The following is a 27673-nucleotide window of genomic DNA, read 5'->3' on the forward strand; positions in this document are numbered from 1 at the left end:
GTCACACACTTCTTAGGCGTCCGAAGCGAGCAGCCATCACCAGTAAAACATGAAAAGCATTTGGGCGATTCCGTGTTCAGATCGGAGCTGTTGAAGGGCTTTTCCGGATTTCATTCCAGGGGCTGGCACTCTAACAGCGGGTACAGTTAACTTCCAGAGGCGAGTCTGTGACTAAAGAGATAACAGCAAACAAAACCCAAAGCACACGCACACCCCAGCCCCGATACCGAGGCGAGGGGCGCTGCCCGCCCCGCCGCTGAGCCGGCCGTGTCGCTGGCACTAGCACCGCCCCTCCCGGGGCCGGGCGTGGGCTGGGCTTGCCCCCCCCGCCGGCGGTTGTGTGCGGCGCGGTGCGGAGCGGAGCGCTGGTTGTCGGCGGAGCGGCGGGACGCGGTCGGGATGTTCAGCTGGCTGGGGAAGCAGGGCGGCGGGCGGGAGCGCGGCGGCACCGACGTGGTGCAGACGGTGACTGGTGGGCTGCGGGATCTCTACCTCCGTAAGCTGCTGCCGCTGGAGGAGCACTACCGCTTCCATGACTTCCACTCGCCCGCCCTGGAGGAGGCCGACTTCGAGAACAAGCCCATGGTGCTGCTGGTGGGGCAGTACAGCACCGGCAAGACCACCTTCATACGGTAGGCGACTCCCCCGGTGCGCGGTTCCTTCCCCGAGGCCCCGCTCGGGGGTGCCTGCCCGTGCCCTGTCAGCCTCTCCCCGCCGCAGTGCTCGCTCCGCTCCTGCCCAGGGCGTTCCTGCTGCGCGATAAATGCCTCCTGCGTGCCAGCAGCGAGCCGTCCCGGGGAACGCAGCACAGCGCCGGGGCTGATGGCCGGTCCGAGAGTCCCCCGTGCCGTGTAGAAGATGCGTGCTGCTCTCCGCTCTGTTACATGTCAGCTTCCTGCTTAAGAACAGGGTCTCGATTTCGTGCTCTGCTGAGAAGTGTAACCTCGTTGTCTACTTCCTCATAGCTTCAGTTCTTAATCTCTAAATTATTTTGAAGGAAGCATAGGCACTTCGCGTTAAAACGGCGTGATTACACCGGCTATTGCAGACCATTTAACCGTATCTCCTTCCTCCCCCTCCGTTCCCAAAAGTAGTTTAATGCATAGATTGGATGTGAAGATAACAGAGAAACAAAATGACAATTCTGGGCAAAACCCGCATGGTATCTGGAAAGTCCTCTCCCCCCCCCCCCCCAGCTTTTGATCAGTCGCATTGAACAAGCACTATTACTAATAAGGCAGCTTAACTATATTGCTGCTGTTTTAGTATTTGTTGTCTTTCCTATCTCCATTAACGCTAAGTTTGTTGGTGACTGGTGTTAGGAAGCTGAAGGCATTGCGTGTGAATATTTTGCATAATTTGAGTGTGCTTTTCATATGCCTCTTACAAATCAGTCTGAGGTTATACAGAACTGCAAAAGATGCTGATCGGTCACTTGGATCAAATTTTGACATACTTACATCCAAAGTTCATTATAGCCCTTCTGTACATTTTACAGATGTTTCCCTTTTGGTTCCAAAGGTTACAGCCAGCCTTGCTGTAACACTGTTGTCACAGTGCAGATCTACCTCCCTTCTCCGCTGAAGAGCTATGCTTACTTTTACTCACCTGAGAGCTTTTCAGACGTTTGCAGAGCTAATCATGTTTCTTTTCTTGTTTTACAATGAGCTAATTGGAAGCATAAAGTTGAACATGGTTCTTTAGCGATTAGTACCAAGTTCCTGCAAACGCTGCAAGTGGTTTTGTTCAGAGGAATATTGTAAAAATAGAAATAGGGCTGTAATTAAAAGAAGATAAACTTAGTTTCAGGATCCCAAAAGGCAGAAGGTAGTCACAAGAAGGTGTGTGTTTGCAGGGAGGTGATCTGGGGCTTACCAGCATTTCTCTATTCATGCAGATTGATTCTTTTCTTTGAAATGACAGTTGCCCTTTCGGTCTGTATATCTTTCCAGATACACATTGTTACCAGGCTCATGGACAGGGGGTGGTGAGAGCATGGCTAATACAGAGACAGAATGGTCCCAAATGCGTATGTACCAGAACCTGTTCTGCCTGTCAGCTGAGTTGCTGTGTCATTTACAATTAAGAGGAAACTTTTGCCCCCTCCTTCCCCCCAAGAGTTTGCCTTGGATGAGAGCACACTTTGTTGACTTATGTACGGTCAACTTTTCTGTCCTTTATAGCTGTCCGTATTTTACTAGAGTGCAAGCCAATATGGCACTTAGAAACGCTGATACTCCTTACATTGCCTTAGATGTATTTTTGGTACTTTTGCTTTGTGAGTAACTTGTTATCACTGCAACCGTAAAATACTGAGCAATAGGGCTGGCTGATACAAACATACGGTCTGAATGAAGTGTCATTTATTACAGCTATTTTCAGCTCTTTTTAGTATTGGTCACTGCTGGATGAAGATGCCCAGACAAATTTGACGAAGTTTCAAAGATGTTTTCTTACACATTTTATTAAAATATCTCACTCAATGGAGGAGATGAGTTTACTGTGATATGCCCTTCTCTTCACCCACTTGCCCCTTTCTCCTGTCCCCTTTTTAGGTAGATTGCAGAATGTTTTAACCCTTTACTAGGTATTGGAGAAGACAGGCATTGTCTGTACAGCCCCAGCCAGTAACAGCAGCTGTTACTGCTTCTAAAGGACCACAGTCTGACCTCACCATGATGAACATGCATTACATCAGTGTTTGCTATAGAATAGATAATAATTGTCTGAATAAGCATGAGAAAATGCTCCATTCAAGATGGGCAGCAGCTTAGACAATAGTGTCACAGTGGCTGTTACTCAAAATCCATTTCAGAGGAGAAAAAGAAAAGCAAAAAAGAGAAGTGCTTGTATGCTAAAGGCTCAGAACTACATGGGAAAATATTAGTGTCCAGGTCAGTCACAAATAAATTTCCCCTCTGATAGGCTGAATTTCCCATGGGAAAATGTCATATACGCTCAAGATGGTTATAATTCCAGGCTTATTATAGGTAGTTTTTCTTAGAATGAAGTTCATCTATAGTGTTTTTCACCCACTAGCATTTTAGCAAGCAAGCATTATGTTAGATCTTAATTAAAACTGATTTTTTGTTCTACATTTTTCCTTTTCATAGTCAGCAGGACATGCTAGATCTGTTTGAGTGTTTACTGTTTTCTAAGTGTGAAAATAACAGTTCTGTTTAACTGACATATATTCATTTGGGGTTTACTTTGATTTAGACCTTATTATGAGAACTCAACCTTTTCATACCTCTGACACATCCACATCCACCCAGTTCCTTCCATTAAGTCTTCATGGAAAACACTAATCTAGCAAGGACTGAATGTCCTTGGGGATTAAGAGATGCAAACAAACACTTCCAGGTTTCCAACAGCTCTTACGGTTTTTCACTTGATGCTGTTTATATCTTTGCGCTTGGAACAATGCAGTGAAACAGGCCAGTTTCACTGTCAAAGATGTAACATGGTGATAGAGCTTTAGTCAAGCATCTGACAAAGCTGACAATTCGAATAAATATATCCAGGCCCAAATGTTAATACAAAAGTTTTTAACGGGTGAGAGCCAAATGCCTATCTTACATGAGCTTCTTGTCCTTGCAGCTTCTGTAATTCTCTCAATTTCTCCTTTCTGCTTTAGAGAAAGAAGCAGGGAAAGAAGGGACAGGAGAGTTGTAGTATATGAAAAAAAGATAGGAGCTGCAAGTTTACAGTTGCTGACCTTTTTCTTCTAGTCTAGTAATGTTTATCTTGTTTATAAGTTTTCTGATTTAGAAGTGTAAGAGACTGACTTTTTTTTTTTTAAAGAACTTGTCAAGATGAGGAAAACCAGAAGTAAATTCCTTCCCTTGCCAGGCCGTGCTTTTACTTTGCTCGCAGGTATTACTCAGAGGCTAAAATGGTAAACTTCCTTCTATTTAACTCAGCAGAGCTGGGTTTTGTGAAAGCACCCTTTTGCATGCATAATATCTGGAGTCTGCAAGTAGCATGCAATCACTTGAATTGCAGGAATGGGCAGCATCTATTTCTTCACGGGGGAGAAGGTCTATCTTAATTTTTTTCTGGTGAAACCTGGCACTTCTGTGTCACTAGCTCTACATGAAAGTTTTAGTTGAAGTATTTGGAGCAGAGCCCTTAACTAAAGCAGTCATCTGCTGGTTTTGTTGTGGTTTTGTTTGAAAGTATGGAAGACTTGGTGCAGGATGTAGTGTGGAGGTGAGCAGCCTTATGAAAGGAGACTTGAGTTTGTATCCCAGTGCATCACAGGGTATCCATGCTCAATGCTGCTCTGTCCAGTTCATCTCTGTTCATGTCAAGGCATTTATGGTTCAGATGATTATCAGTATCCACAATTGTGAATAATCTTTGCTGTCTCTGGAACTTTGTAAACCATTTTCCCGTAGCCTGGCTATACATCTTGCAAAGGAACATAGATGAATGTTTATTGGCAAAGCAGAAAGGTTATAGCCCAGGTAAAAACAAAGGGAGAAGAGTCAACAGGATGTCTGTTGTTTGATCTAGACTGTCTTTGGGAGTTTGCTATTTTTAAGCATTCTTCCTGTGAACCTTTTTGAACTCCCTCTCTGCTGTAGATTCCTGAGAAGGGCATGCAGTTGTGGATGCTAAAAATCCAGGTATTTTCCTGTGTTAATGTAGCATACTGTACAACAATATTTGCAGCTTTTCAGTTTACAGAAGGCTGCTTATCCCTTTTGTGTAGCTAAGTGAAACAGATGTTTTCATGCAGAGAGGAAGTATGATATAGCTTGTTGTCATGGCTTAATTTTCATGTAAGTGACCAAGCGAAAAGGTTAGATTTTGTTTAGTTGTATGTGAGATAGTGTTGTGGCTTAACCCCAGCCAGCAACTAAGTACTGCACAGCTGGTTGCTTGCTTCCCCTGCCTGGGTGGGATGGGGAGAGAATTGGAAAAGTAAAAGGAAACTTATGAGTTGGGATAAAGGCAGTTTAATAAGTAAAGCAGAAGCTGCATGCACAAGCAAAGCAAAACAAGGAATTCACCATTTCCCATTGGTTCAGCTACTTCCAGAAAAGCAAGGTTCCATCACACATACTGGTTACTTGGGAAGGCAAACGCCATCACTCTGAACATACCTCCCTTTCCTTCTTCCCCTAGCTTTATCTGCTGAGCATGACACCATTTGGTATGGAAAATCTCTTGTAGTCAGCTGCCCCCCCTGTGTCTCAGCTTTCTGTGCACCCCTGGCCTACTCACTGGTGGGGTGAGATGAAGCAGAAACGGCCTTCACTCTGTGTTGGTGATGCTTAGCAATAACAAAAACATCTCTATTATCAACACTGTTTCCAGCACAAATCCAAAACATAGCTGCATACTAACTAATGTGATGAAAATTAATTCTGTCCCAGCCAAAACTAGCACACTCGTACAGCCAGTGCTCAAGTACTAGTTTATTTTAGTATGATTCTTGGTGTGCAACTATGAATCAGTCTTGATGGAAAATACCTGCCTTGCAAAGTGTTTCCTATGTCTGTTGAATGGCTGTACCAGGCTCAGCACTGTGACATGGTTGGGTGGGACTTGGTATTTGGAAGGAGATCTTGCCTTCCTGGATCATTATCACTACAAAAGCCTGATTTTTTACAGCTGGCTTTGACATTAACTCGCAAGTATCACTGCAGTTCAGTAGCACCTTATTCTTCTTTAGTCATTTCAATAAGGAGTTAATCTGAATTTTCATTACTGAGTTCCAAGCTGAAAATACGGATGTTGCAAATCATGAGAGATGCTCCATAGTTCCAACTCCTTGTAAATTCTGCAAGTGTTGCATGTGCAGCAACTTCATGAGGAGGCCATGAGATTATTTTCTTAGCTATCTAAAAGACCACCACCACTGAATGTCTGTAACCGTACCTGCCAGGTTCATGAACTTACAATGGATAGCAGTTATCCTATTACCCTGGAGGTGTCTTATCGTGTATTCAGATCCCATCATGTAGTTTTCTCTGACCTGGGATATGGCACTTTGGCCATGTGCATTTGGTGGAGTACGATGGTCTTTACTGCTGCTCTGGGAGCTTCTTGCCATATGCGTTGCCACTCTACAGATTGCTGCCTCTGTCAGCAGAAGTCTGGGAATGACAACTGTATCAAGAGAAGAACTTAATTATGAGTCACATAGAGATCCTTTCTCTTTTAAAAGAGGGGCAATGAGGAAAAACATATTTGAGAGACTTTGAGGTAGAACCTTTTATTACGGCACATTAAAAAACTTGCTTTAGAAGAGAAAAATGCAATTGATCTTTCAAAATCAATTCTGTGGATAAGTCCAGTCTGGAAAATTGTAGTGGCTCTTGTGTGTTAGCCTTTGCATCCTGTTCTAGAGGGCTCTAGTCTGCAGTGGTCTTCTGCGAGGAGGCAGGAACATGCTTTTGTGTTTCAGATGTTCAGCTGTTCTCTGTGACACTTGAAAGTCTGGGGTTTCCATGTGTGAAGGGCTCAAATGCTATCAGAGGAGTTTTATCTTCATTTTGTTACATGATCAACTTCATAAGATGAGGGATCTGCTGCATTGTACACTCCTCCTGTGCAGAGAGGTTTGAGTGTTGTATTGGAGTGTTTTTGCTTTTGGAGAGAGGCTAGTTTTATTTTCCTGTTCATGTGCGTTAGGTATAGCTTATTCTAGGAGTAAACCAAATTGACTTTGGCATGTTCTGGCAGGAGTGTTCTTCTGTTCCTTCTTTCCCACAGATTTTAGCATTGGCATTTATTTATTATTTTTTCTTGGTTTGTTTGGAAGCAAAAAGCTGCTGGGAATACCATGTAAATAACTCGTCTGTGCTTTGAGCCTCCCATATCATAGACTGAGCTGATTTGAGCCAGTTTGGTAAGGGTGGTGGAAAACGATCTTTGAAATGCATAGTGTACCTTTAGTTCCTTAAATTCAGCTTCTGTGCACTCATCTGTAAAGTCTGTGAATGTTTGGTATTAAATTTAAAGACAAGCAGATTGTTCAGCAAGTACAGACACCTTGTAAAGTGTTTTGGTTTGGCTTTGTTTTCTCAGCAAAAGCAGCCTGCAAGTCCTCTCAAATCAATATTGAGTTATGAAATGATAGCAGAACAGGCATAGGGCTGTTGGATTAAGAGTCAGAACAAACCTGTTATTCAAAGACTGTTGTTAATATAGGTGTGCTCAAACCTAACGAGTGCTGTCGGTGGATGTAGGACCATCACCTGTGCCTATAGAAAAATTCTGCTTTAAATGCAGCTTTGATTATGTAAAGTTATATTGTTGTTGGTTAGAACTGTGGGTTTATTTTAAGAACTCCAGAGTAACTTGGAACCCATGGAATTAATAAGTGCAAGATGACTTGATTGGAGAATTCTAATGTTCCTGTAATGTCACGTTACAGCACTCTTGAAAACACTTTGGTTTTAGCATGTGTCTTTCTGTGAATACATGCTCCAGTTCCATTAAGTTTTAGCATTTAAACGTGCCCATGCCTTGTTTGAGACCTTGTTGCCCAGGAAGTCCAGACTTGGTGTATCAGACTTGGTCCTTTGAGTGCGTGTTGTCTACATCGCTGAGAGGACTATTCAAACTGAGATGCAAGATGTTTTCTGTTGGTACAGCGCTGCCTGGTGCCTCTCAGAAGTATGTTACAGTGATGCCTCAAGTTCTACAAGTCTGACTTAGTTAACAATTCCTTTTCGATATGTGAGTCAAAAGGAAAAAAATCCTTTCCTGACTCCCAAACATATTTTACTATTGCCTCATAACTGTGATACTGCTGCTGGTGATTAGGTGAGTTAAAGTTGTTAAGAAGGGTTAGACCTGTCAGCACGCTAATGCTGCTTATGTGTTGTTTCAAACTACTCCCTTTTAGTACCAGCAGCACTTGTGTAGGCTTGAAAGCACACACAAAAGCAGCAATGTCTTGTAGTGTAATGTACAGCACTGGGATTATTGGTAGAATCATCCACGTGAATAGTTCAGGTCCTGCAGTTGAGGGAATACTTTTCACCCTTTTTTTTGTAAAGGGATTTACTTTATCATTTTACCTAGTAATTGTGGAAAACCTGGAACTCAGTTGGTTTTGTTTGGTTTTGGTTTTCCTTTGTTTTGTTTTTTCTCTCTCCCTAGTTAGTAGGAATAATGTAATGCAGGAAAAAATGTACACGATTATTATAGTGTATATGATTGAGAATTTTAAAGTGAATTATAGATATTTGCTTTTGCCATAGTTTCCAGTCATTCGTTCTGTTATTTCATGTGTTCTCCATCTCTAGATACCTGCTTGAACAAGACTTTCCAGGCATGCGGATTGGTCCAGAGCCTACCACAGATTCTTTTATTGCTGTGATGTATGGAGATGCAGAAGGAAATGTTCCTGGAAATGCCCTGGTTGTTGATCCTAAGAAGCCATTCCGTAAACTCAGCCGCTTTGGAAATGCTTTCCTGAACAGGTGAGATCTGTTTGCTTGCCGTCTTCTAATTTGTACATGTCTTCTGGATAAGTACATATTCAGGCTCTCAAATGTTTAATTTTGACTAGCTGGTCTTCAAGCAGTCCCATAGACCAGCATGATAGCATTAGTATCTGGGTGGCTACTGTGTATTTGCAAAACAGGGAAGAGTTGTTTAGGGGCTGTGGATATTGCCATAGGTAACTTAAGAGGCAGACTAAACATTTCCAGTTTAAAGTTATTAATAACTTTGCTCATATTGTGTGAGCAATCACCTTGTTTTCTTCCTGTATTTGATGGTAATTTGACATGGAGGCCTGGCTTTTTAAGCCAACTAATCTAAATTGGTTCTCTTTTAACAATAAACTTTCCTGTTTGGCTGATAAATGCTGGCATACATGTTAAAAGTTTGTCATGTACGGCCTTATCTCTTGCTGTGCTTACTCACAAAAGAAAGTTTATAGCTGCTTATTGTTGGCTTGGCTATCACTTTGAAGAGTGATAAGAATATGTGCTGTGGGAAGCTACAGCCAACTCCCATTTTAAATAATATCTTTGTGGTCCAAGGCCCCCTTCTGTAAGATTATCAGCTAAGTCCTGTCCTCCAGATCACTGTTCTGTTTCTTCCTTTCCCCACCATTATGCTCTATATGAAAAATTAATATACTGTACATAGTATTTTGCACAATAGTCAAATATTTGCACAGAACATCTGATAATGCTATGTGTTTGTTTGGATGAATGGTAGACACGTAATTTTTTTGGCTAAATCATCTGTCCAGCTCGTTGTGTCAGGTTCTGACTCTTGTGCAACATAGATTATCTATTTGTTCGCTAAAAAGATGTACATTCAAAGTAACTGACTAAATTGTTCCAGTTCTTCTGGTGACTGTGATACTGTTATACCACAGTGCTGTGGGCAACCGTTATCTTCTCCAATAGTCCTACTTGCTCCTTAGCTTTGCAGTGGAGATCTATGTGCTTACGTGCCTTTAGTATCACCCTCAGTATGCCACTCTGATCATATTGCTGATTTTTCAAGACTTGTCAACTCTTTTGTCTTTCCTTCTTCACCTACGTGAAAATGTCTTATGCTTCAGTTCAGTATCTTTGAATAACATCTCCCTGTTCTTACCTGCAATTGTAATTTTACTTTTCCTTCTCTCGCTTGCCACGCTGACAATCATTTATACTCAATATTAACATTTTTCACTACAGTCTTTAGTAGATTTTTCTCTACACACACACACACACCATCCCCCACACCCTCCACCCCCTTTACCCCTACTTTTGTTTTTAAAACTATTTCCCAATCCTAGTGTTTTGCCTTCTGGAAGAACTTAAGGATATGGACACTTAGGCTGTGAAGTTAAATGCCCTTCTTATCTAAATGTAACACAAAAGGAAACAGCGGCTGAGGTAATGGAGAAACTAAAACCAAACAGGAACACAGTAGCACAATCAAAGCTGGTACTTACTAATGAGCTGCATTAATTCATTTATGTTACCTCTTTTTTCCATGACCCCTTCTGACTTCCCCCTGTGTCTCACTGCTTGTGATAGGCTGTAAGGCTCCTGAATGGAGAAATTTGTCTCTTTATTTCTCCTATGTGCTTTTAAGTAAAGCTGTGGGGGAAGGGGATGGAGACAGGACTTAGTGTGCCCTTACACGCAGGTTAAAGTAAGGGAGGAAAGAATACTGCAGCATACCAGATGATCAGGAGGTAAATTGACACTGCTGAGAGGAAATGTGTGGTCCTCTGCTATTCTAACAGATACCTGAATGGACACAAAAAGGAGTATAAGTTCTTACTGGATTCTTCAAGGCATCCAAAGTTAATGCAAAGGACCCAAAAAATAAAAAATCATCAGGTGATTACAAACCTGTTAATTTCATTTTTGCAAACAATGTAACTCATTTTGGCAAGGATAATCTAATAATGCTGGTTTTCTTTAGCAATAGTTTTATGATACGACAGTGTCAAAGATCTGATGTGTCATAAGCAGTTACAGTCATCTCATTCACACAACTATATTTGTAATGCTTTTTTTTTATTAATATCTGTTTTCATTAGGTAGAGAGTATTCAGTTTGCTTTTTATGATGCAGCACTTACCATACAGGTCATGTACGAAGTAATGGTTCAGAGCCAAGTCTTGATGTTGAAAAGACATATTCAAATGCAGCTAGCATCACAATTTTGTCTGGAATATTAATAATTATTAATTAAAATAATTTGATGTAAGATTTTTAACCCATCTGTTTTCTTTGGATTATGGTTATGTTCTAAAAATTAATTCAGAGTTTATCTTTCTATTTCATAACCTTTTCCTATATACTTTATTTCTCCCTTTGCCACTAATGACTGCTGCAAAGACTGCAGTGTCCTTACATTTCTGAGGCCTGTTGTCCCCTGTTTTGTTGCACAGCCTTTTCCAGCTGCTCCATTCTGGGTAATGCCTAAATCAAAATACTACTGTATTGTTCACCTGAAATAATGGTGCCCATCTTCCTGTAAGATAGTTCTAGAAACATCTCTGTGATACTAATCAAGTGCTGGGCTTCTAGGGTAAAATTAAGTGATTAAATATATGTATATTTATATATGAAAATTCAGTCTTGACACTTCCAAATTTATGAAAGCTACTTCATGTTGTACATACTAGTGATGTGTTTTTCTGTAATGGTTGACACAGTCAAATGTATTTTCTTTGTGGCTCCATAAAATGTGTTTGCTTTAACATAGTGTCTCCTTTAGGTTTAGGAAAGTTAAAAAAGAAGTTCTTTTATTCAATAATACCTCACTGCTCTTTCAAAAGCATCTCTTAAGCTTGTAGAAAATTAGCCTTAATGGAGAGTTTGCTTAAGATATATAGTACTTTCTATACCTGGTGGTTCACTAAAATTAAACAAAATAAAAACCTAAAAATTACTTTTTAATTTTGTTCACTAAAAAAAATAAACAAACCAAACCCAAAACAGAAATAAAAACCATAAAGGCTAGTGCTGTTTACACACGCTAAGGTTTTCTTAGGCCAAGATGGCTGTTTCTTTATTCCCTCTTGATGTAGCTGATGCTGCTGTTTCTGTTGTACCCAAGAAGGGATGCTGTGTGCTTTTGTTACAGACTCATGACTACAAGGTCACCCAAAAAAGAAGGTGAAGCGAGGTGTAAGGATTTTTTTTCTTCCTGATTTCCTTTGAATCATCTGGACTGTGACCTGTCCAACAATAGCTTCCAAACTGATGTCTCTTACATTTTGTACCTCATATTTGCCTGAATTCTGCCTAACTCAGGTTATCTTTGGTCTTAAAGTTCTTGCTTGACTTTGGCACAGTTAAGGTTTGCTGTCTGTGATAACCCTTGAGGCAGTGTGCTTTCTAAAGAGACAGGTTAACCAGGGCTTCTTACAGCCTGCACCTGCAACTTGATCCTGTGCTGGGCTGCCTATGGGCAGCTCCACAGGAGGCGGGTGGGTTGCGTTGTGTGCTTGTTAGTACAGTCTTCAGCTGCTGCCCGGTAAGAAGATTAAACTCTTATGCAAATCTCTTAAAGGCAGTTTATGGTGAAGGGAGGTGAAGTCCTTCAATCAACCGCCCCAGAAGCATCAGAGTAGCCTGTATTTAATGCACACGGTGTTCTGCCTGACTCTTGGAGGCCTCATGAATTATTTATTTTTCATAATAGCACCATTGAATTTGTCTTCACAGAGGCAGGAGGTTATTGTTTAGAGCATGCTGTATGTAATCTGAACTCTTGGTTCTGGCAGTGTGAAATCTTTGGCTAGGTTAGTGGGAGAAACTGTGTTGTTTTCAGTCCTCCACAAGTTCCACCTTAGGAAGGGTGATGGAAGATGGACCATTCAAATACTGCCAGAGGAGGTGACAGGGTGACTTGCCAGTGACTGAAATATAAACATATTTGTAGAATCACAGAATGGTTTGGGTTGGAAAGGACCTTAAAGATCATCTGGTTTCAATCCCCCTGCCCGTATTGTTAGTATGACTTTCTGCCTCCTTCCTTTTTCTTTGGAATCTCTTTGAATTTGGGCAGAAGTTGGAGTACATGAAGAATTCTTTTTTGCCAGTAGTAATTTTGGTCATACAAACATTTTGGTCATGTTTGTTTTGTGGAGTCTTCTTTTAATGTTGCATATATGGCCAATGTTATCAGCTCTTGCAAAATTTGGAATTCTGTCAGCAGCAGCCATAGTTTTTGCAAGGTTTTCCTGTGTTTCCTCTTATGAAAAGCTCTCTATTTACATTTTTTCTTACACATGCACGGTTGCCAAACATAGGGGTTCATTGGGACTTCAGAAATTATTTCTTTTTTTTAATGTCACTTGAGTCTTTCTAAAAGCAGATTCATAAAGGGGAGCTCTCAAGGGACAATCTATACATGGGCTCCAACTGTTCTTAATATATTTTTCTTTTTCCCTCCTCATTTCCTGCAGGTTCATGTGTTCTCAGTTACCCAACCAGGTACTGAAGAGCATCAGTATCATTGACAGCCCTGGTATTCTCTCTGGAGAGAAGCAGCGCATCAGCAGAGGTGAGTTGCAGGGACTGGAAATAACATCCTCATCTGCCGAGGACCTGTTTTAGTGGTATTGAGGTGTGCTATGCCCCAGACTTTCTTATACAAAGCCTATTAAACCAAATTTAAGGCTGGATGTAGGATTTGGATTTTTTTCTCTTTAAAACGGAAGGGGTTGGGATTTCTGTCATCCTGCTTCTGTGGCTGCAAATGGCTATGTCCGCATGTTCTGTTGACTGATTAATGCTTTGAAACGCTGAGAAAAAGCCTTATTTCCATCATTTTAATTGCTTTCCATAAAGTAGTAATAGACTCCTGTACTACTGAAGTTCATGAATGTAGAATTCATGAATTATGAAAGTTTCATAATACCTATAGCTCTTCAAGCTGGTTATGTTTAATAACTGGGGGGTTGGGTTATAAATAAGGTGCTTTTATTGCAGGCACAGTTGCTAGCTTGCTTCTTAAGGTTGCTCAGTCATACTGTAATACAATTTTCGTTTGAAAGTGTTAAGGTAGCAGCAAGAAGAGGGAATGAGCATGTTTTTAATAAGAACTCTGCAAAGAACTGAACCCCGTTTTTAACATGCTGTGTGAACTATCAGCCTCTTCTGAGAAACTACTAAAACAAAAAGACATAATGTAAATAACTTTCTTCCTTGTTTCCCTCAGCTGCATTTAAGTGCATGTCAGATTTCTGTGGAGTCGTAAATGGCAGTGATCCAGCGTGTGGCTTATGCTGCCCTCTGTTTTCAGACCTTGGCTTAAGAAATGGAAACTTGTGTGTTTGATGTCTGTGAGAAGGGAAAATAATCAGTTCTTTGACATATCACACCTGGGATTTTTTTTTTAGGAACTCCTGGAATAAGTACAATATATCTCAACTATGCAACCATAGTCTTGTCTTTCTATTGCACTCAGAGAATAAGAGACTAAATTCTTAGGACTGCAATCTAAACTGTGCTTGCTTAGTAAATTGGTCTACTAGATGTTTCTGGATTCTTTGTTCAGTGATAGAATGTAAGGGGTTTGTCCTTTTTATCATTCATAAAGCATTCATCTTGGGGAGAGAGCTGTTTTCCTATGTGTGATATATCAGTAAATTAGCAAAAACGAACAGCATGAGTGGCCTACATCTGAGCAAGCAAAGGCTTAAATACAATGAAATCAGATAAATAAAACAAATACTGCATGCTGTCACTTTTATTTCTAGGTGGAAATAACCAAGTGTATAACTAATGATCTTTAATCCTGAAAAATCTTCTCATGAGATGTCCACAAAATGTCCAAGTCTCTGTTTACACAGAAAGTCTGGTAGAATCAAAGATGGTTTCAAGTTTCCTACTTGAGCTTGCCTGTTGTGGATTCTAGCTCCCTTTTTGACTCCAACAAGAAAAATTAGGCACATCTTTCTCCCTCTCTGTTAAATCAAGGGAAAATGATGCTTGGCAGCATTCAGGTATCTGTTGCCACTTTCATAGCAGCATGGAAGTGGACAAGAAATAAGCAGAAAACTAGAGCATCATATTAATATGCCACTGAAAAAGTGACCAGTTGTGTGACAAAATTGAACACTATTAGGGATTGCTTTGGAAGTCCCAGACTGCATGTGTGGAACAGAGTTGTGTTTCACTCCGGATTGTTTCACTGGTAATTGCTTAAAGGACCGTGGCTCTTCACTGCCATCTAGAATTGCTTTTTAAGCGTTACAAAACATATGACTGTTGTTCCTTTATTGTTCAGAAACTCTGTTTCTTGACTGTGTGTGCCTTATCAATTGTTTGTGTGGCCTAGCTGGCCTGCCCTTTGGTTATGTTAGACTTTCACCTAAGTTGACAGTCATCAGCAATAACCTCAAACTCTTACCTGTTTCACAGGCATTAACTTGACTAGATTTCATGATTATTTAAGTATGCTAAGGGTTGTCTTAAATATGTAACTTGGCACAGTTCTTTTATTACAAATGTGGTTTAGCTTTAACCAGTGTGGTTGTACCATACATAAGGTTTTGGCGGGTTAGCTTTAGGGCACGGTTCTCTGTGCCCCACTTTTGCAGGGCAACTGCTACCAAGGTTTAAAGCATCATATACTTAGACATCAGCATACCTAGAGTACCTACAAGTTTCTGTGTGGACCTATTGCATGCACATATTGCATGCTTTTATGATTAGGCAATACTGTGCTCACCCATGTTTGAACTACTGCATAGTCAGGTGCATTTCCTGTATATGACTTTTGGGTTACTTACGCAGTTTCCACACAGTTGGTTTTGTGGAGTACAAACTCAACTCGTTCTGTGATGTTGCATGTAGCAAGGCCTGTTTGACCTGCTTCCTGAAGGAGTCAGGCTGACTTCAGTGTATTTATGGTACAAGTCTAATTTAGCATGTTTTGAATTTTGAGTTGCTTAGATTACTCTTTAAATCACTGTGTTCAAATGTCAGCAGGATTCTACAAGATGTTTTCTGCTGCCCCTAAATGTGTCTCTGTCAGAGAAGGTTCTGTTTGTACACCTTAGGGCCAGCAAAGCTTTTTTCCTACACACATGGTACAGAATGTGTGTTCTTGCCCCTTAAATTCTCTGGCTGCTTCTCACTGGAAAAGGCTGCAGCTGAGCTGCTTCATTATGGGAACTGCCATTTCCTTTCACTGTGAAGGGGATTACAGATTTACACATAAGGGTGCTTTTCTGTGCTCACCAGGAAAGCTCTAAGTTGGAAGAGAGATTCTTCAGAATATTTTTCAGAATTGTAACAATTTCACAGTTTTATGCTTCAGAATCTTAGAGTTCAATTTTTTAACCTTTTAATTTCTATTTCTCTCTTGTGGTTTTGTTTGGGTTTTGGTTGATTTTGGGTTTTTTGTTTGTTTTTGTTTTTTTTCCTTATTAATCTTTCTGCTGTTTTCTAAATAATATATACAGGAATACAAAATGAGATTTTTTTTTTTTTGTAATTCAGTCATGGAATATGGCATTTAATAACACCCTAGAGTAAGTGTTTCTGTTCTGCATGTTACTGGTGTCTGTTCATATCTGAGCTTTTAATTACCTTTCTAGAAGTTTAGTTTATTTCTAACATTACTGACCAGCAACTTTTCTTACTGGTGATGTTTTAATATGGAATAACATTACAGAACCTCAGTGTAAAACCTTCACTCTTTGCTGTTGGTGTCTTTTTCATCATCTTGTAATTGCTTAGCTAATTACATATGAATGGATGTAACATTTGCATAATCATAGAATTTGTCAGGTGTCACTAGGAGTAATGTGAAGTCTCCTGAAACCAAGAAAGGAATCAAATGTTAACTTTCCATTTTAAAAAGCAGGAAAACAGCAAAGGGATGATGTAAAAATGCAGGATAGGCCCGGTTTCCCAGCATGTTTTATTTATAACTCTGGAAAGCATCCAGGCCATGGATAAAGGAACCGATCACTTTCTGAAGGGTCAAAAATATACACAGGGTGCAACATTCAACACTGTGTCTCTTGGCACACCTTTCCAGCTTCTTTTGTTGGCAGGAGGATGTGCCAGAAGCTTCCTGCCTGTCAGTTCAGGGGCTGCGTAAGTGGCTGGAGGAGAATGTGCAGACCTGTGCCAGCATTGTCCGAAGTCAGGCAAAGCTTGTCCCAGTGAACGTCACCCCTGATGCTACAGAAGCATCATGGGTGATGTTCACAAAGCCATGTCAGGCAGAAATGTTCATATTATCTGCAAGATTTGGAAGGAACAATGAGTGTAAAGAGAGGAGGAAGGAGAATTAATGTCTAGCAGGGTGTGGGGAGGAACTGATTTTAGAAAGGGAGGTGGGGTTTGGTTCATGATTGAGTGGCACGAAGGCAAGGTCTTCAAGAAGGATGGGGAAAGAGCTCAGAGGAACATGAAAGAATTTGGTTAGCTCGCATTTTTAGAACTGGAATTACTTAAACACAAGTAATCTTCTCAGTTCAAGCTGGCTTGTGGAAATGTAGTCATGGATGAAGGTGATGGATATATTTGCAGCACTGTGTCAGACTTTCCCTTGCAGTGAGAGACTTCTCTTGCACTGTACATTCTCCTTAGGATTAGTCCACCAACAGGAGTGCAGTTAACAGTGTTACCCAAGAGCACTGGATTGAGACAGGCTTTCATTAACATATCTGGAATTTTCCACCCTGGACAGCAAAAAGTGCATCTTCCTATGTAGGACTGAGCTTATTTGAAAGACTGGGAAATTTAGATGCTCACCTGTGGTAAAGCTTTAGAAGAACAGCAACTTGGGCATGGGGGAAAGACTGCATTTGTCCACATCTAAATTGTAATCTTGGTTGTGTGATATTTAGGCAGAAGTGGCAGATGGGATCACTCCATCGCTCTGCCCACCCGTGGTTCATTTGGTAACTGGTCACTGTTCTGAGGTTGGAGGCTCCTCATGGCTGCCTTCATCTGAGAGCCGCCTCTCTTCTGCTGTGCCAGTACTGCTGGCCCCAGGGGTGGAAGAACTGGACACTGCTCAGACTGTCTGTGCTCAGACAGGATGGGTGGAGCCCATCAAGCTTCCCTAATTGCTTACTGCATTGCAACAGCTTTGGGAGATGGTATTAGGGCAAGGCAGGAATCGTTTACCTTGGGCCCCCAAGGGAAACCTACCGTTTGTTTAAATCTTTATTGCTAACTGGCACAGAAAATTGACCCACACTCATCCTGTGTGGTTGTACAGCTCTTGTCTCTGAGTAAGGCTGTCATGCATGGGGCTGGTACTTTGCCCTGTGCTGGTGACACGTGAGAGCTCATGATCATTCCTGCTATCCGTGTTTCCAGGGCTGGTAACCATGTGCAGTTTCTCTCAAACTTTGTCATCTCTTCTGCATTGTTTCATTTTATTCTTCTCTGTGGTTTCTGCTCAGCCTGGTACTGATGCCCAACAGTTATGCCTCTGTCAGAGGCACCAGCTCAACTCCCCCTGTGCAGCCTGGGACGAGCTCAATAGCTCTGCAGTGCTGCTGGTGGATCACTGCTTTCCTCTGTCCCTTAGCTGGGTACAGCGGTGACTTGTGACTTTCTAATGTGCTTTTGCCAGTTAATATTGTACCTGGTGAGACACAGATCCTCAGGCTGGATATAATTGCTGTGACATCAGTCACTGGGAGCAAACCTTTGAAGAAACAGCAGTGTTAGAACATCAAGAGGCTGAAAAACATCAACATCAGTTTATTTTGGTCAAGTTTTCCAAACTGATCAGTGTTAACCTAGTACTGCTCAACTTTGAAAGCCCTAATCCACACACTGGTACTGTATGTGACAGGATCCTAAATAACATTATGTCTCAGTGTGAAATACTTAATGATATCCCTGGCAGTGTTCAAGGCCAGGTTGGATGAAGCCTTGGGTAGAATGGTTTAGTGTGGGGTTTCCCTGCCCATGGCAGGGGAGTTGGAACCAGATGATCTTAAGGTCCTTTCCAACCCTAACTATTCTATGATTCTATGATATATCACTTCTCTGTAGTTCAGGTATACTTTAATGTGTAACTACTGAATTTGTATATAAACCAGGTTCACTTCTAATGACATTTTCATTAAAATGAATAGATTTTTTTCAGGGTTTTTTGTGTTTAATGAGCTCTGTTTCTTACCCATTTTCAACAAGTGAACTTTTCTTTCTCAAAACAAATGCTTCATTAATATTTAATTCATATTTAAAATAAATTTATTGCTAGTTAACATGCACTTGTTGACTGTAAAATTGTTTTTTTACAGTTCAAAATCCATCAAACGTGTGGTGGGAATTAATATTTATTTAACCAGCCTTATAAATCACGTTCTCACCTATCAATTTGTGGAAGACTTCACGGGATTAAACTTACTTCATTTTGCAACTTTATGTATTTTATTTCAAGCATATTTTCTTCTACGTGAGTGAAATCAGAACAGGTTATTGCACAGCTCAGATTTATGCACTGCTGCAAATATATTGTGACATGCAAGTGACATACAAGATGTGTCACTTCTCTATTTCCCGCTGAATTTTCATGAAGATAAATTATTCACACTGGTTTTGATTAGATTGTTAGTGTTAAGTGAGTTCTCTTCCAGCTGTGTTTTGTGCAGCTTTCCTCCATGCCCCTACCTTTCATCTTGCCTTCACCCCTTCAGGAACTGGTCATAGGAAAGAACGTACCAAAGCATCAGAGCTGCATTATCTGGAAAGGGGCCACGTTTTGCATTCCTTACAAAGTAATCCTTTTAATGGAAAAGATGATGTTGGCTTTTCTTTTTTTGTACAGACAGTTAATGAGTCTGACCTGCATCCTTTTGGATTATAATAATACCTTTTTAACATAGCCTTCTCCTTTTGGTTTGACATATTTGTGCTGGATTTTTAGTGAGGCTTTATGCTATCTTTTTTTCTTTTTTTTGGAGGAGAGTCAGGGAAGACAGGTAACTGGGGACATTTTCTTTTAACCAAAATGTTTGGGTTTCATTTCATATTCTATTTCTGTTTTTTAAACATAAAATTTAAGTCTGAGTTCTTTCCTGTGTTGCTAAACATATGCAAGTATGCTCCATGACAAAGCTGGAGTTCACCATTTTTTCCTACTGCTTTCCTGTATGTCTGCTTTTCTTGCTGTTGGCCCTAGCCAGGTTCTACTGGAAAGCAAAAGAAGTGCTGAGATGCTTCTGGGTTCCCTGTTAAAGGCTAACAGCTTGAAGGTATAATGACTGAATTGTTTTAAGAAAAGTTAAGCAACTTTACAGTGTGCCTGGATGTATACTTTACATATACTGTTTAAAAGATGCTAGGGAGAATGAGGAGTGAGGAAGTCTTCTGTATCTGGGCCAGGTGTATACGTGTTGAATAATTGGCTCATGTATGAGTAGTCTAAGAGGGTTTTCTTGGCTGGGGGATTGGAGGTTTAAAAGCTTATCTTGCACAGCTGGGAAATGACCCAAGACACCCTGGAGGGCTCACTGGTGATAACTGAGCTTCCTTTACTCTTAGCATTTGAACATATTCTGCCAGGAACACCACCATTTATTCTGTTTGGGTTACTTTACACCAGTCCTTGCATTTTGACTACTCCCTCTTTTAGCTCTGGTTTGTTTCTAAGAGGAGGAGGAGGGGTGGGATGTTGGCTCCCAGTTCATACTGTGCTGTTCCTTACGCAAACAAGCTGAGTCACATCCACGCCAAGCCCCATGCCATGTCACTAGTGGTGACTCTCTGCAGATTAGATGTGTCACTTCTGAATAAGCAGCTCCTGAATACTGTGTGTGGTGTGGATTAGGCACCAGCTGCACTTATAAAAGCATTCAGACAGGTGCTAAGAATAGGCTTTCCTTCAGAACATCAAAAAGTTTCGGGTGATCAGAATGGTCATTGCTCAGGCTCTGTAATCTGTCACGTCCCCAGAGCCATCAGCAACACAGGCACATTACTTGTAAATTTTATCTCTGAGTCTGCTGTGGCAGAAATAACAGCAAGTGTTGCAATGCAAAATGAGGTGAGTTTGGAAATGGTTTGAAAATCCAAGTATTTTCAGTTGCTGACTTACTCTGTAGTGCTGCACCTGCCCTGTTTCCCTTGTCAGTATGATAGGCAATGCTACCAAAGTGGTCAGTATTAACACTGACAAAGAGAGCTTCTGATAAGAGCCCCCCAGACCTGCATGGCTTGTGTGCTGTGCTGGAGCCAGAACTCCTGGGAAGAAGCAAACATGGATGTGAGATGGTAACTCACAGCAGCACAGAAGATAGTGACATAAGAGATGGCTGGCAATGTTAAGGGAATGGCAATGATAAAAATAAAAGGCTGTAGCAGTGAGACTGGTCTAAGGAAATGTAGCATACAACTGGCCTGACCTCATTGTCCACAGATGCTCTCCTCCAGGTGGACCATCTCCTTTTTTTTCCCTCCTTTGTGATGCTGTGAGTCCCTTGTTCTCTATCCCCAGCCCTACATTCTCTGAGACCTCCTTTTCTGAGTGTCAGGACTGTAATAGTATATTCTTCCTTCAGGCTATGACTTCTGCCAAGTCCTCCAGTGGTTTGCCGAGAGGGTTGATCGCATCATTCTCCTTTTTGATGCCCATAAGCTGGATATATCCGATGAGTTTTCGGAGGCTATTAAGTCATTCCGGGGCCAGGATGACAAGATTCGAGTGGTGCTTAATAAGGCTGACCAAGTGGACACGCAGCAGCTGATGAGGGTCTACGGTGCACTCATGTGGTCCCTGGGAAAGGTGATCAACACTCCAGAGGTGCTGCGAGTCTACATTGGCTCCTTCTGGTCTAATCCTCTCCGAAACACAGAGAATCGAAGACTCTTTGAAGCCGAGGCACAGGATCTTTTCAAGGATATCCAGGGGCTCCCGCAGAAGGCTGCTGTGCGCAAACTCAATGACCTCATTAAGAGGGCAAGACTCGCAAAGGTAAGAAAAGATAATAAGCCCTAAATTAATTGAATGAGCAGTGTGGACTTCTGAGCAAAAATGAAGAGGATTTGCATTTACACTGATGTAAGAATAGTCATCTGAGGGTGTATACCACCTCTTATGTTGGCTTAATTAACTCTCTGAATGTCATGATATTAAAGGTTGTTTTGCTTTGGGTTTGGGGTTTTTTTTTGTGGCCTGAGCTTTAGCACACACTCCTAAAGGCAGTTGCTTCTTTGAAAATTCCATTTAAATTGTGTTCCTGATGATATTTTGTTACACGTTGCTATGATCTCAGTCAGTTTTGTGGATGCGGTTGGCAGCTTTTTGCCTTCAATTTTTACAGTCATTTTTGAAGTGGAAAAGTGTCAGATGGATCCTCTTTAGGTGTTTCTTTGTAATGTAAAATAAAAATGGATAAAGGTGAATACAAAATACACTGTTCATAGGACGCACTAATTAGACAGCTATGGAAGGGGAATACACTGTTTATCTGCAGGAAAGCAGCAATGAAGTCTTCCTGGTGTTGTCTTTCTGTCTTCCAGCTGAACTTGAAATACAGGCACTCAAAAATCATTTCTTGCAGCATTGTATCAGGGTTTTTTTTCACCTATTTCTAGCCACTCGGTTCTTAATCTCTTATAAAACATATTCAGTAACCAGAAAACCAAAAGCAAACTCTTAACTTGCTGTCAAATTCGGGCATTTTTTTTTAAGTCCTGTGACTCACTATCCCACTTTGAAGAGGGGAACTGTTCTTATCTACAAGAACATATGTGCCTTCTGGCAGACATTAGACCACTTAGCATACACATGAGAAGCTCTTGGTTCTTGTGAACTATATACATATATATACTTTACTGTTTTTTCTAGAAGTATTTTTTTAAACATAAGATCCATAAAATTACTTAGTTATTTATAAACTCTCTTAGACAGATATTTGCTGAATCAGTTCTTTCTGAATGAATACTCATATCTACCCTATCAGAAAATTTCATGGGTTTATGCAGAAACCTTGCTTCTTCATGCTGTTTATTTTTTCTCCTCTGTAGAAATATAAATGTATGTGTGATTAAAATGCATACACTCTTTTTAGATACAAGGAAGTGATGTTGTGTTAAAGTTGTGTGACTAAAAACTGGTTACATCATTTTTCTTTAAAAACAGAGATTTCTTTTTTGCCTCCATTTTCAAGTAAGTCTCCTAAATAAGTAAGGAAAGGAATGGGAGAGCATTACCTCTGTACAGATTGTGTAAAATTTGTGCAGAATATTTTAAGGCACATTCTGCCTTATTTCCACAGGTATTAAGTATTACACTTCCACCACATCTACGTAATCCCTTTTCTTCAGCTCTTTTTCTGTGGTAGTCTGTCTTCCCCTGGGCTTCAAAATTTCAGCCTTTTTACTGTTTAGCAGTTCAACAGACTTGTTTTCTAATTTTCTAATTTTTTCTGTGTGAAAATTCAAGTAACTTCTGTTTTGGAAACAGCTGCATCCTTTTTTTAATGAAGAAGGACCCAAGTTTTGTAAAGATTTGTCCTGTTGTGAAGATCATTTCACTTCAGTGGTCCTGTCCAGGTCAGAGCTTAGGAAAGCAGTTTGATGACATTAGGTTGTGATAGTTGTGCATTGCTGATAAAAGCAGGCTGCCCTGGCACTTCCCTTTCATGCATAGAACATCAATGTCCATACAACAAACTGAATAAATGAACTCACCTCGGTTAAGAAGTGCAACCACTCTCTGTATTGGACCAGATCACTTGCTGTGTGGCCAAGCAGATCTTTTTGGTGGTGAAAGGTAGTGGGAGGGCGGTAAAGGGGAAGAGATGAATGGTTTAGGGCAAGGGTAGAAAAAGTGTGCAAGGGCAGGATGGATTTTTTGATAGCAGTGCTGGATTAACTGGATCACAGCAGATAGGAAACTTTTAAGAGCTCTGCAAGTGTCAATGTGTTTTAGAGCTTGTCATCTTAAATTAGTGTCTTTCTATGCTGGAAAGGCTCTGCTTTTCTCACTAATGCTTCACAAGGCAGCCATGGCATGCTGTTCTTATAGTATACTGACTGCTTTATCATCCTCTGGTGGATGCATATATATATAGACTATAGGTACTTCTCTGGAATAAATAGATAGGAATGCAGTGTCACTTCAGTTAGATAGCCCTTGACTTAGCATGCTTGGATTACTTGAAGCATTATTCCATTTCTTCCCACAATAACTGGTGAGGCAGATGGAGTTACAAGTCATCAGCACTGAGGCAGATGGACCAGTATGGCTAGTGTTGTGTATGATCCACACATGTCACATAAGAATGTGGTTTTGGGGCTTTGTTATTTCTTTCACACTTGGTACTGGTGGAATGCTGTACCTTGCTTCTCCTTACACTGTAAGTGTGCATTTATTTATTTCAAATATGTTTGCTTTCTCTCTGCCCTCAAAGGAACTCTGAAAGTGGCAAAAGGCAGTTGGTAACTGTTCATGTAAATGTGAAGTTCCAGACACAGTCGTTAATATTATCTTATCCTTGAGCTGTCTTATGGAAACTTTCTTTTTATAACCAGGGTGAAGAACATTAAGTGTAGATGAACAGCAGTCTTGATTTCAGTTTTGCTTCTTCTTAGGTTCATGCTTATATCATCAGCTATCTGAAAAAAGAAATGCCTTCTGTATTTGGAAAAGAGAACAAGAAGAAGGAACTGATCAGCAGATTACCAGAGATCTACATCCAGCTGCAAAGGGAATACCATATCTCAGCAGGAGACTTCCCTGAAGTCAAGAAAATGCAGGTAAGATTATAGATTACAGTTTCACTGAAACAGTACTAAATTTCTGCCAGGACTGTCAAATTAGAAAAGGTAGGACAGGGTATCTCAGCTTTATAGTTTAGGATCTTCACAACAGAGCAGCTGAAGTGACAATCGATCATGTGTCTGTTATGGGGTTAGCATGACTTGAAAGCAGTATACAAACAGGAAAACCTGGTCACTTGCTTAGTGTGCATTCACTGATACAGGACTTTAGCAATTGCCATAAGAATAAAGCCCTCTGTCCTCTTAGTAAATACTTGATCTCTCATGGCAAGTAGTACTAAAGGTTTTGTGCAAATGCAATGGCAGTGGACAGTTATGTGTTAAGCTGGTTCTTATTTTTCTTTCATTGCTTCTGTAATGCTATCATGTACTTGTGTAGGTGAGAATATCCTTAGTCACATATTACTCATTTTTACCCTACTCTGTTCTTGTTCATACTGATGCTAATTGCTAGTAACAAAGGCAATGCGTTACCTGAAAAACACAACTTGCAACCTATCTCTTCTGAAAATGGTGCCTTTCAGTTTTATCCTGTCCTTTTGAGCTTGTATTCTGTGAAGTGGGAGGAATATTCTCAATTATACTGTCACTTTTGCCTCTTGTTTCTCTTTTGAACTGTATGCAATCTTACTACCAACTTCCGGTCACTTTCTCACCTTTTTATTTCTGTCCTCTGATTTGAGGCGAGTTGTTTATAGAGAGCATTCTAGGGAAGTACAGCTAATGTTGTGTTAGCAATGGTTTTCAATTTGTTTCACAAACCTCTGTTTGCAACTTTTGGATAGCAGATCATAAACTTCTTAAATGTCCTTTGAATTAGAAGATAATTCAGCTGGAAGCCCGAATGACTGTGATGGAGGATGTTTTCCAGATTGACACTTGCATATCATTCTGACAACTTACATGATACGCTCACACTGCTAATCATAGAGAGTGATGACTGGCTGATAACCCAATCTATAGTGATGCATGAGTGGGGTTTTTTAGGAACTAAAGTAATTTGTGAATTGGGTATTAACATGAGACAGTAAATTATGGGTGAAACACAATATCTATTTCATCTGTGTTTTCACAGGCATGAATGTTCAAGGGTTTAATGAGTTCAGCTTTTAAAGGGGGTTCTATGAAAAAAAGTTGACTCTTTCTTCCCTTGCCCCTTTTGTTGGTGATGCAAAATGAGAAAATGAGAGGTGGTCACTTGTCAGTTTCAATACTGAAACAAAATTTGAATGGAACTTGATCAAACTGACAGTGCATGTCACTAAGTCTCAGCAGCAGATGGCAGCAAATATATACACGAGAGATCAGTCACTTCTGTAATGAAGAGCAGAATTACCAAAAACAAAATTGTGCCAAGACAGATAGCAGGTTTGACCTTTGCTTTCTAAGATGTATTGCATATCGTAATTTTGTACTGATCAGTTGCCATAAATCACATGATTTTGTATAAATGTCACCTGAACAGAGTGATGGTTGTTGATAGAAGTTCTGTGTGCATGCGCAAAGCCACTTGCCTGTGCTTCAGGTTTCTTTGGTTCGTACCATTACAGTTCTGATATGTATGGGAGCAGCTCATAGATGGGATCCGTTAAAGCAGGTTAACACCATTTTGAGAGGGGTTTGGGTAGGTGTGCACGTGTTTGGGGTTTTTGTTTCCACTGTAACTGTCACTTCCTGATCAGCATTTTGCACATAGAAATCATATAATAATTGCCTAAAGCATTTTTAATTTTCCAGTGCTCTGGTGTAAAACATGCTTGGGCTCGTGTTGGCATAGCACATATCACCTGGTTAAACATCTCACTGAGGTTACTAGAGTTATGTACAAGGTGAAAACTTGGCAGGGACCATAGGGCTTCATGAGTTCTGGCAACACTTCTACGAAAACACTGCTGCTGTTATCCCAACTCAGTTTTTCTTTATTGGTAGAGGACACTTCTTCATGGCCTAACCACAAGCAAGAAGATTAATCTATAAAATCAGATCAGGCCTCTAAACTCTTGCATTTATTTTGAACTTCAAACATTACATAAGTGCTAGCAGGACTGAGGACCTCTTTGCATGTTTCCTTTGATATTTGGAAGAAAATCACCAAATGGAAAGTTGTTCAGTAACATTCCTCAACTGCCATGATTTTATGTGTTACCACTTTGAAAATTGTTTTGTAAATGTTATTTAATAGACAAGCTCATACACTGTTGCAAAATTGTCTTAATGTGTTTGAATATATGGTGTGTATGGTACATATGTGTCAGCTTCGCTTTGAGAACTTCAAGAGCAGTTTCAGTTATGGAAGCTGCTTCAAAAGATAACAGACTATTTTAATCTGAAGCCCATTCTTTAGTGTTTTCAGTGTATTGGAAATGTTTCTAACTAGTGTCACTGAAACCTTTGTCATTTACAGGAGTTGCTGGAGAATTATGACTTCACTAAATTTCATTCTTTGAAACCAAAGCTAATTGAAGCTGTGGATAACATGCTAGCCAACAAAATTGCCTCCCTGATGAACCTGATCAGACAAGAAGAGAGCAATATGCCCACAGAGATTGTACATGGTGGAGCATTTGATGGCACCATGGCAGGACCTTTTGGCCATGGATATGGAGAAGGTGCTAAGGAAGGAGCTGATGAAGAGGAATGGGTTGTTGCCAAAGATAAACCTGCTTATGATGAGATTTTCTACACTCTGTCACCTATCAATGGCAAAATATCGGGGATTAGTGCAAAGAAGGAGATGGTGACTTCAAAACTGCCCAACAGTGTCTTGGGGAAGATCTGGAAACTTGCAGACTGTGATGGTGATGGCATGTTGGATGATGAGGAGTTTGCATTAGCAAAACATCTCATCAAGATTAAACTGGATGGATATGAACTGCCTGGCACACTACCTTCCCACTTGGTGCCACCATCTCACAGGAAACCTTTCCAGACAGCAGAGTGACAAATAAAGGGAGAAGAATGAGGGGTTTGGAAATCGTTCAACAAATATGTTGAAACCACCAAAATTTGAAATTAGACTTAGATCATTAAACCTCACAGCACATTTCACACAAGTTACTGAAATTAGAAGCGCGGTAGCAGGAAAAACATTCATGTAGCTGTTCCTGCTGACCTTCACTCAGACATGCTTATCACAAGTGCCTTGTATAGATCTGTCCTAAGGTGAAAATGTTTTCTGTAGTCCTGCTTCCATGTCTTGCTGGCTCTAGAAACATAAAGCAGAAAAGACCATGTATAAAAATCACTGATCGTCACCCAATCTAAATACTTACCAACCACAAGTTTCTCCAAATAATTTTTAATAGTGCAAGGAAGCTCTAAATATTAAATTCACCTGCCTATGCAAGGAAAATTTTCTGTGCTAAAAGAGACTTCAGGCATGGAGTGAATGTCAGCATCTCTATAGTTTAAGAAAAGGCTGATATAAAAGGAAATGTTATTTTTGTTCTTTTTCGTATTTAATAAGGGGT

The 27673-nt window shown here is 40.5% G+C and overlaps 1 protein-coding gene across 1 annotated transcript; it reads left to right on the plus strand.

Moving 5' to 3' along the window:
* Positions 1 to 324: 324 nt before the first annotated feature.
* Positions 325 to 27673, plus strand: EHD4 (EH domain containing 4). Its single transcript, XM_062635714.1, has 6 exons — positions 325 to 632; positions 8268 to 8444; positions 12899 to 12996; positions 20978 to 21390; positions 24015 to 24179; positions 26608 to 27673. The coding sequence occupies exons 1-6, from the start codon at positions 400 to 402 to the stop codon at positions 27142 to 27144; spliced, it is 1623 nt and encodes a 540-aa protein (XP_062491698.1). The 5' UTR covers positions 325 to 399; the 3' UTR covers positions 27145 to 27673.

Source organism: Pezoporus occidentalis, unplaced genomic scaffold (assembly GCF_034315485.1).
Source record: "Pezoporus occidentalis ecotype Australia unplaced genomic scaffold, CSIRO_AGI_Poc_V1 ctg46, whole genome shotgun sequence".
Classification (NCBI taxonomy): Eukaryota; Metazoa; Chordata; class Aves; order Psittaciformes; family Psittacidae; genus Pezoporus; species Pezoporus occidentalis.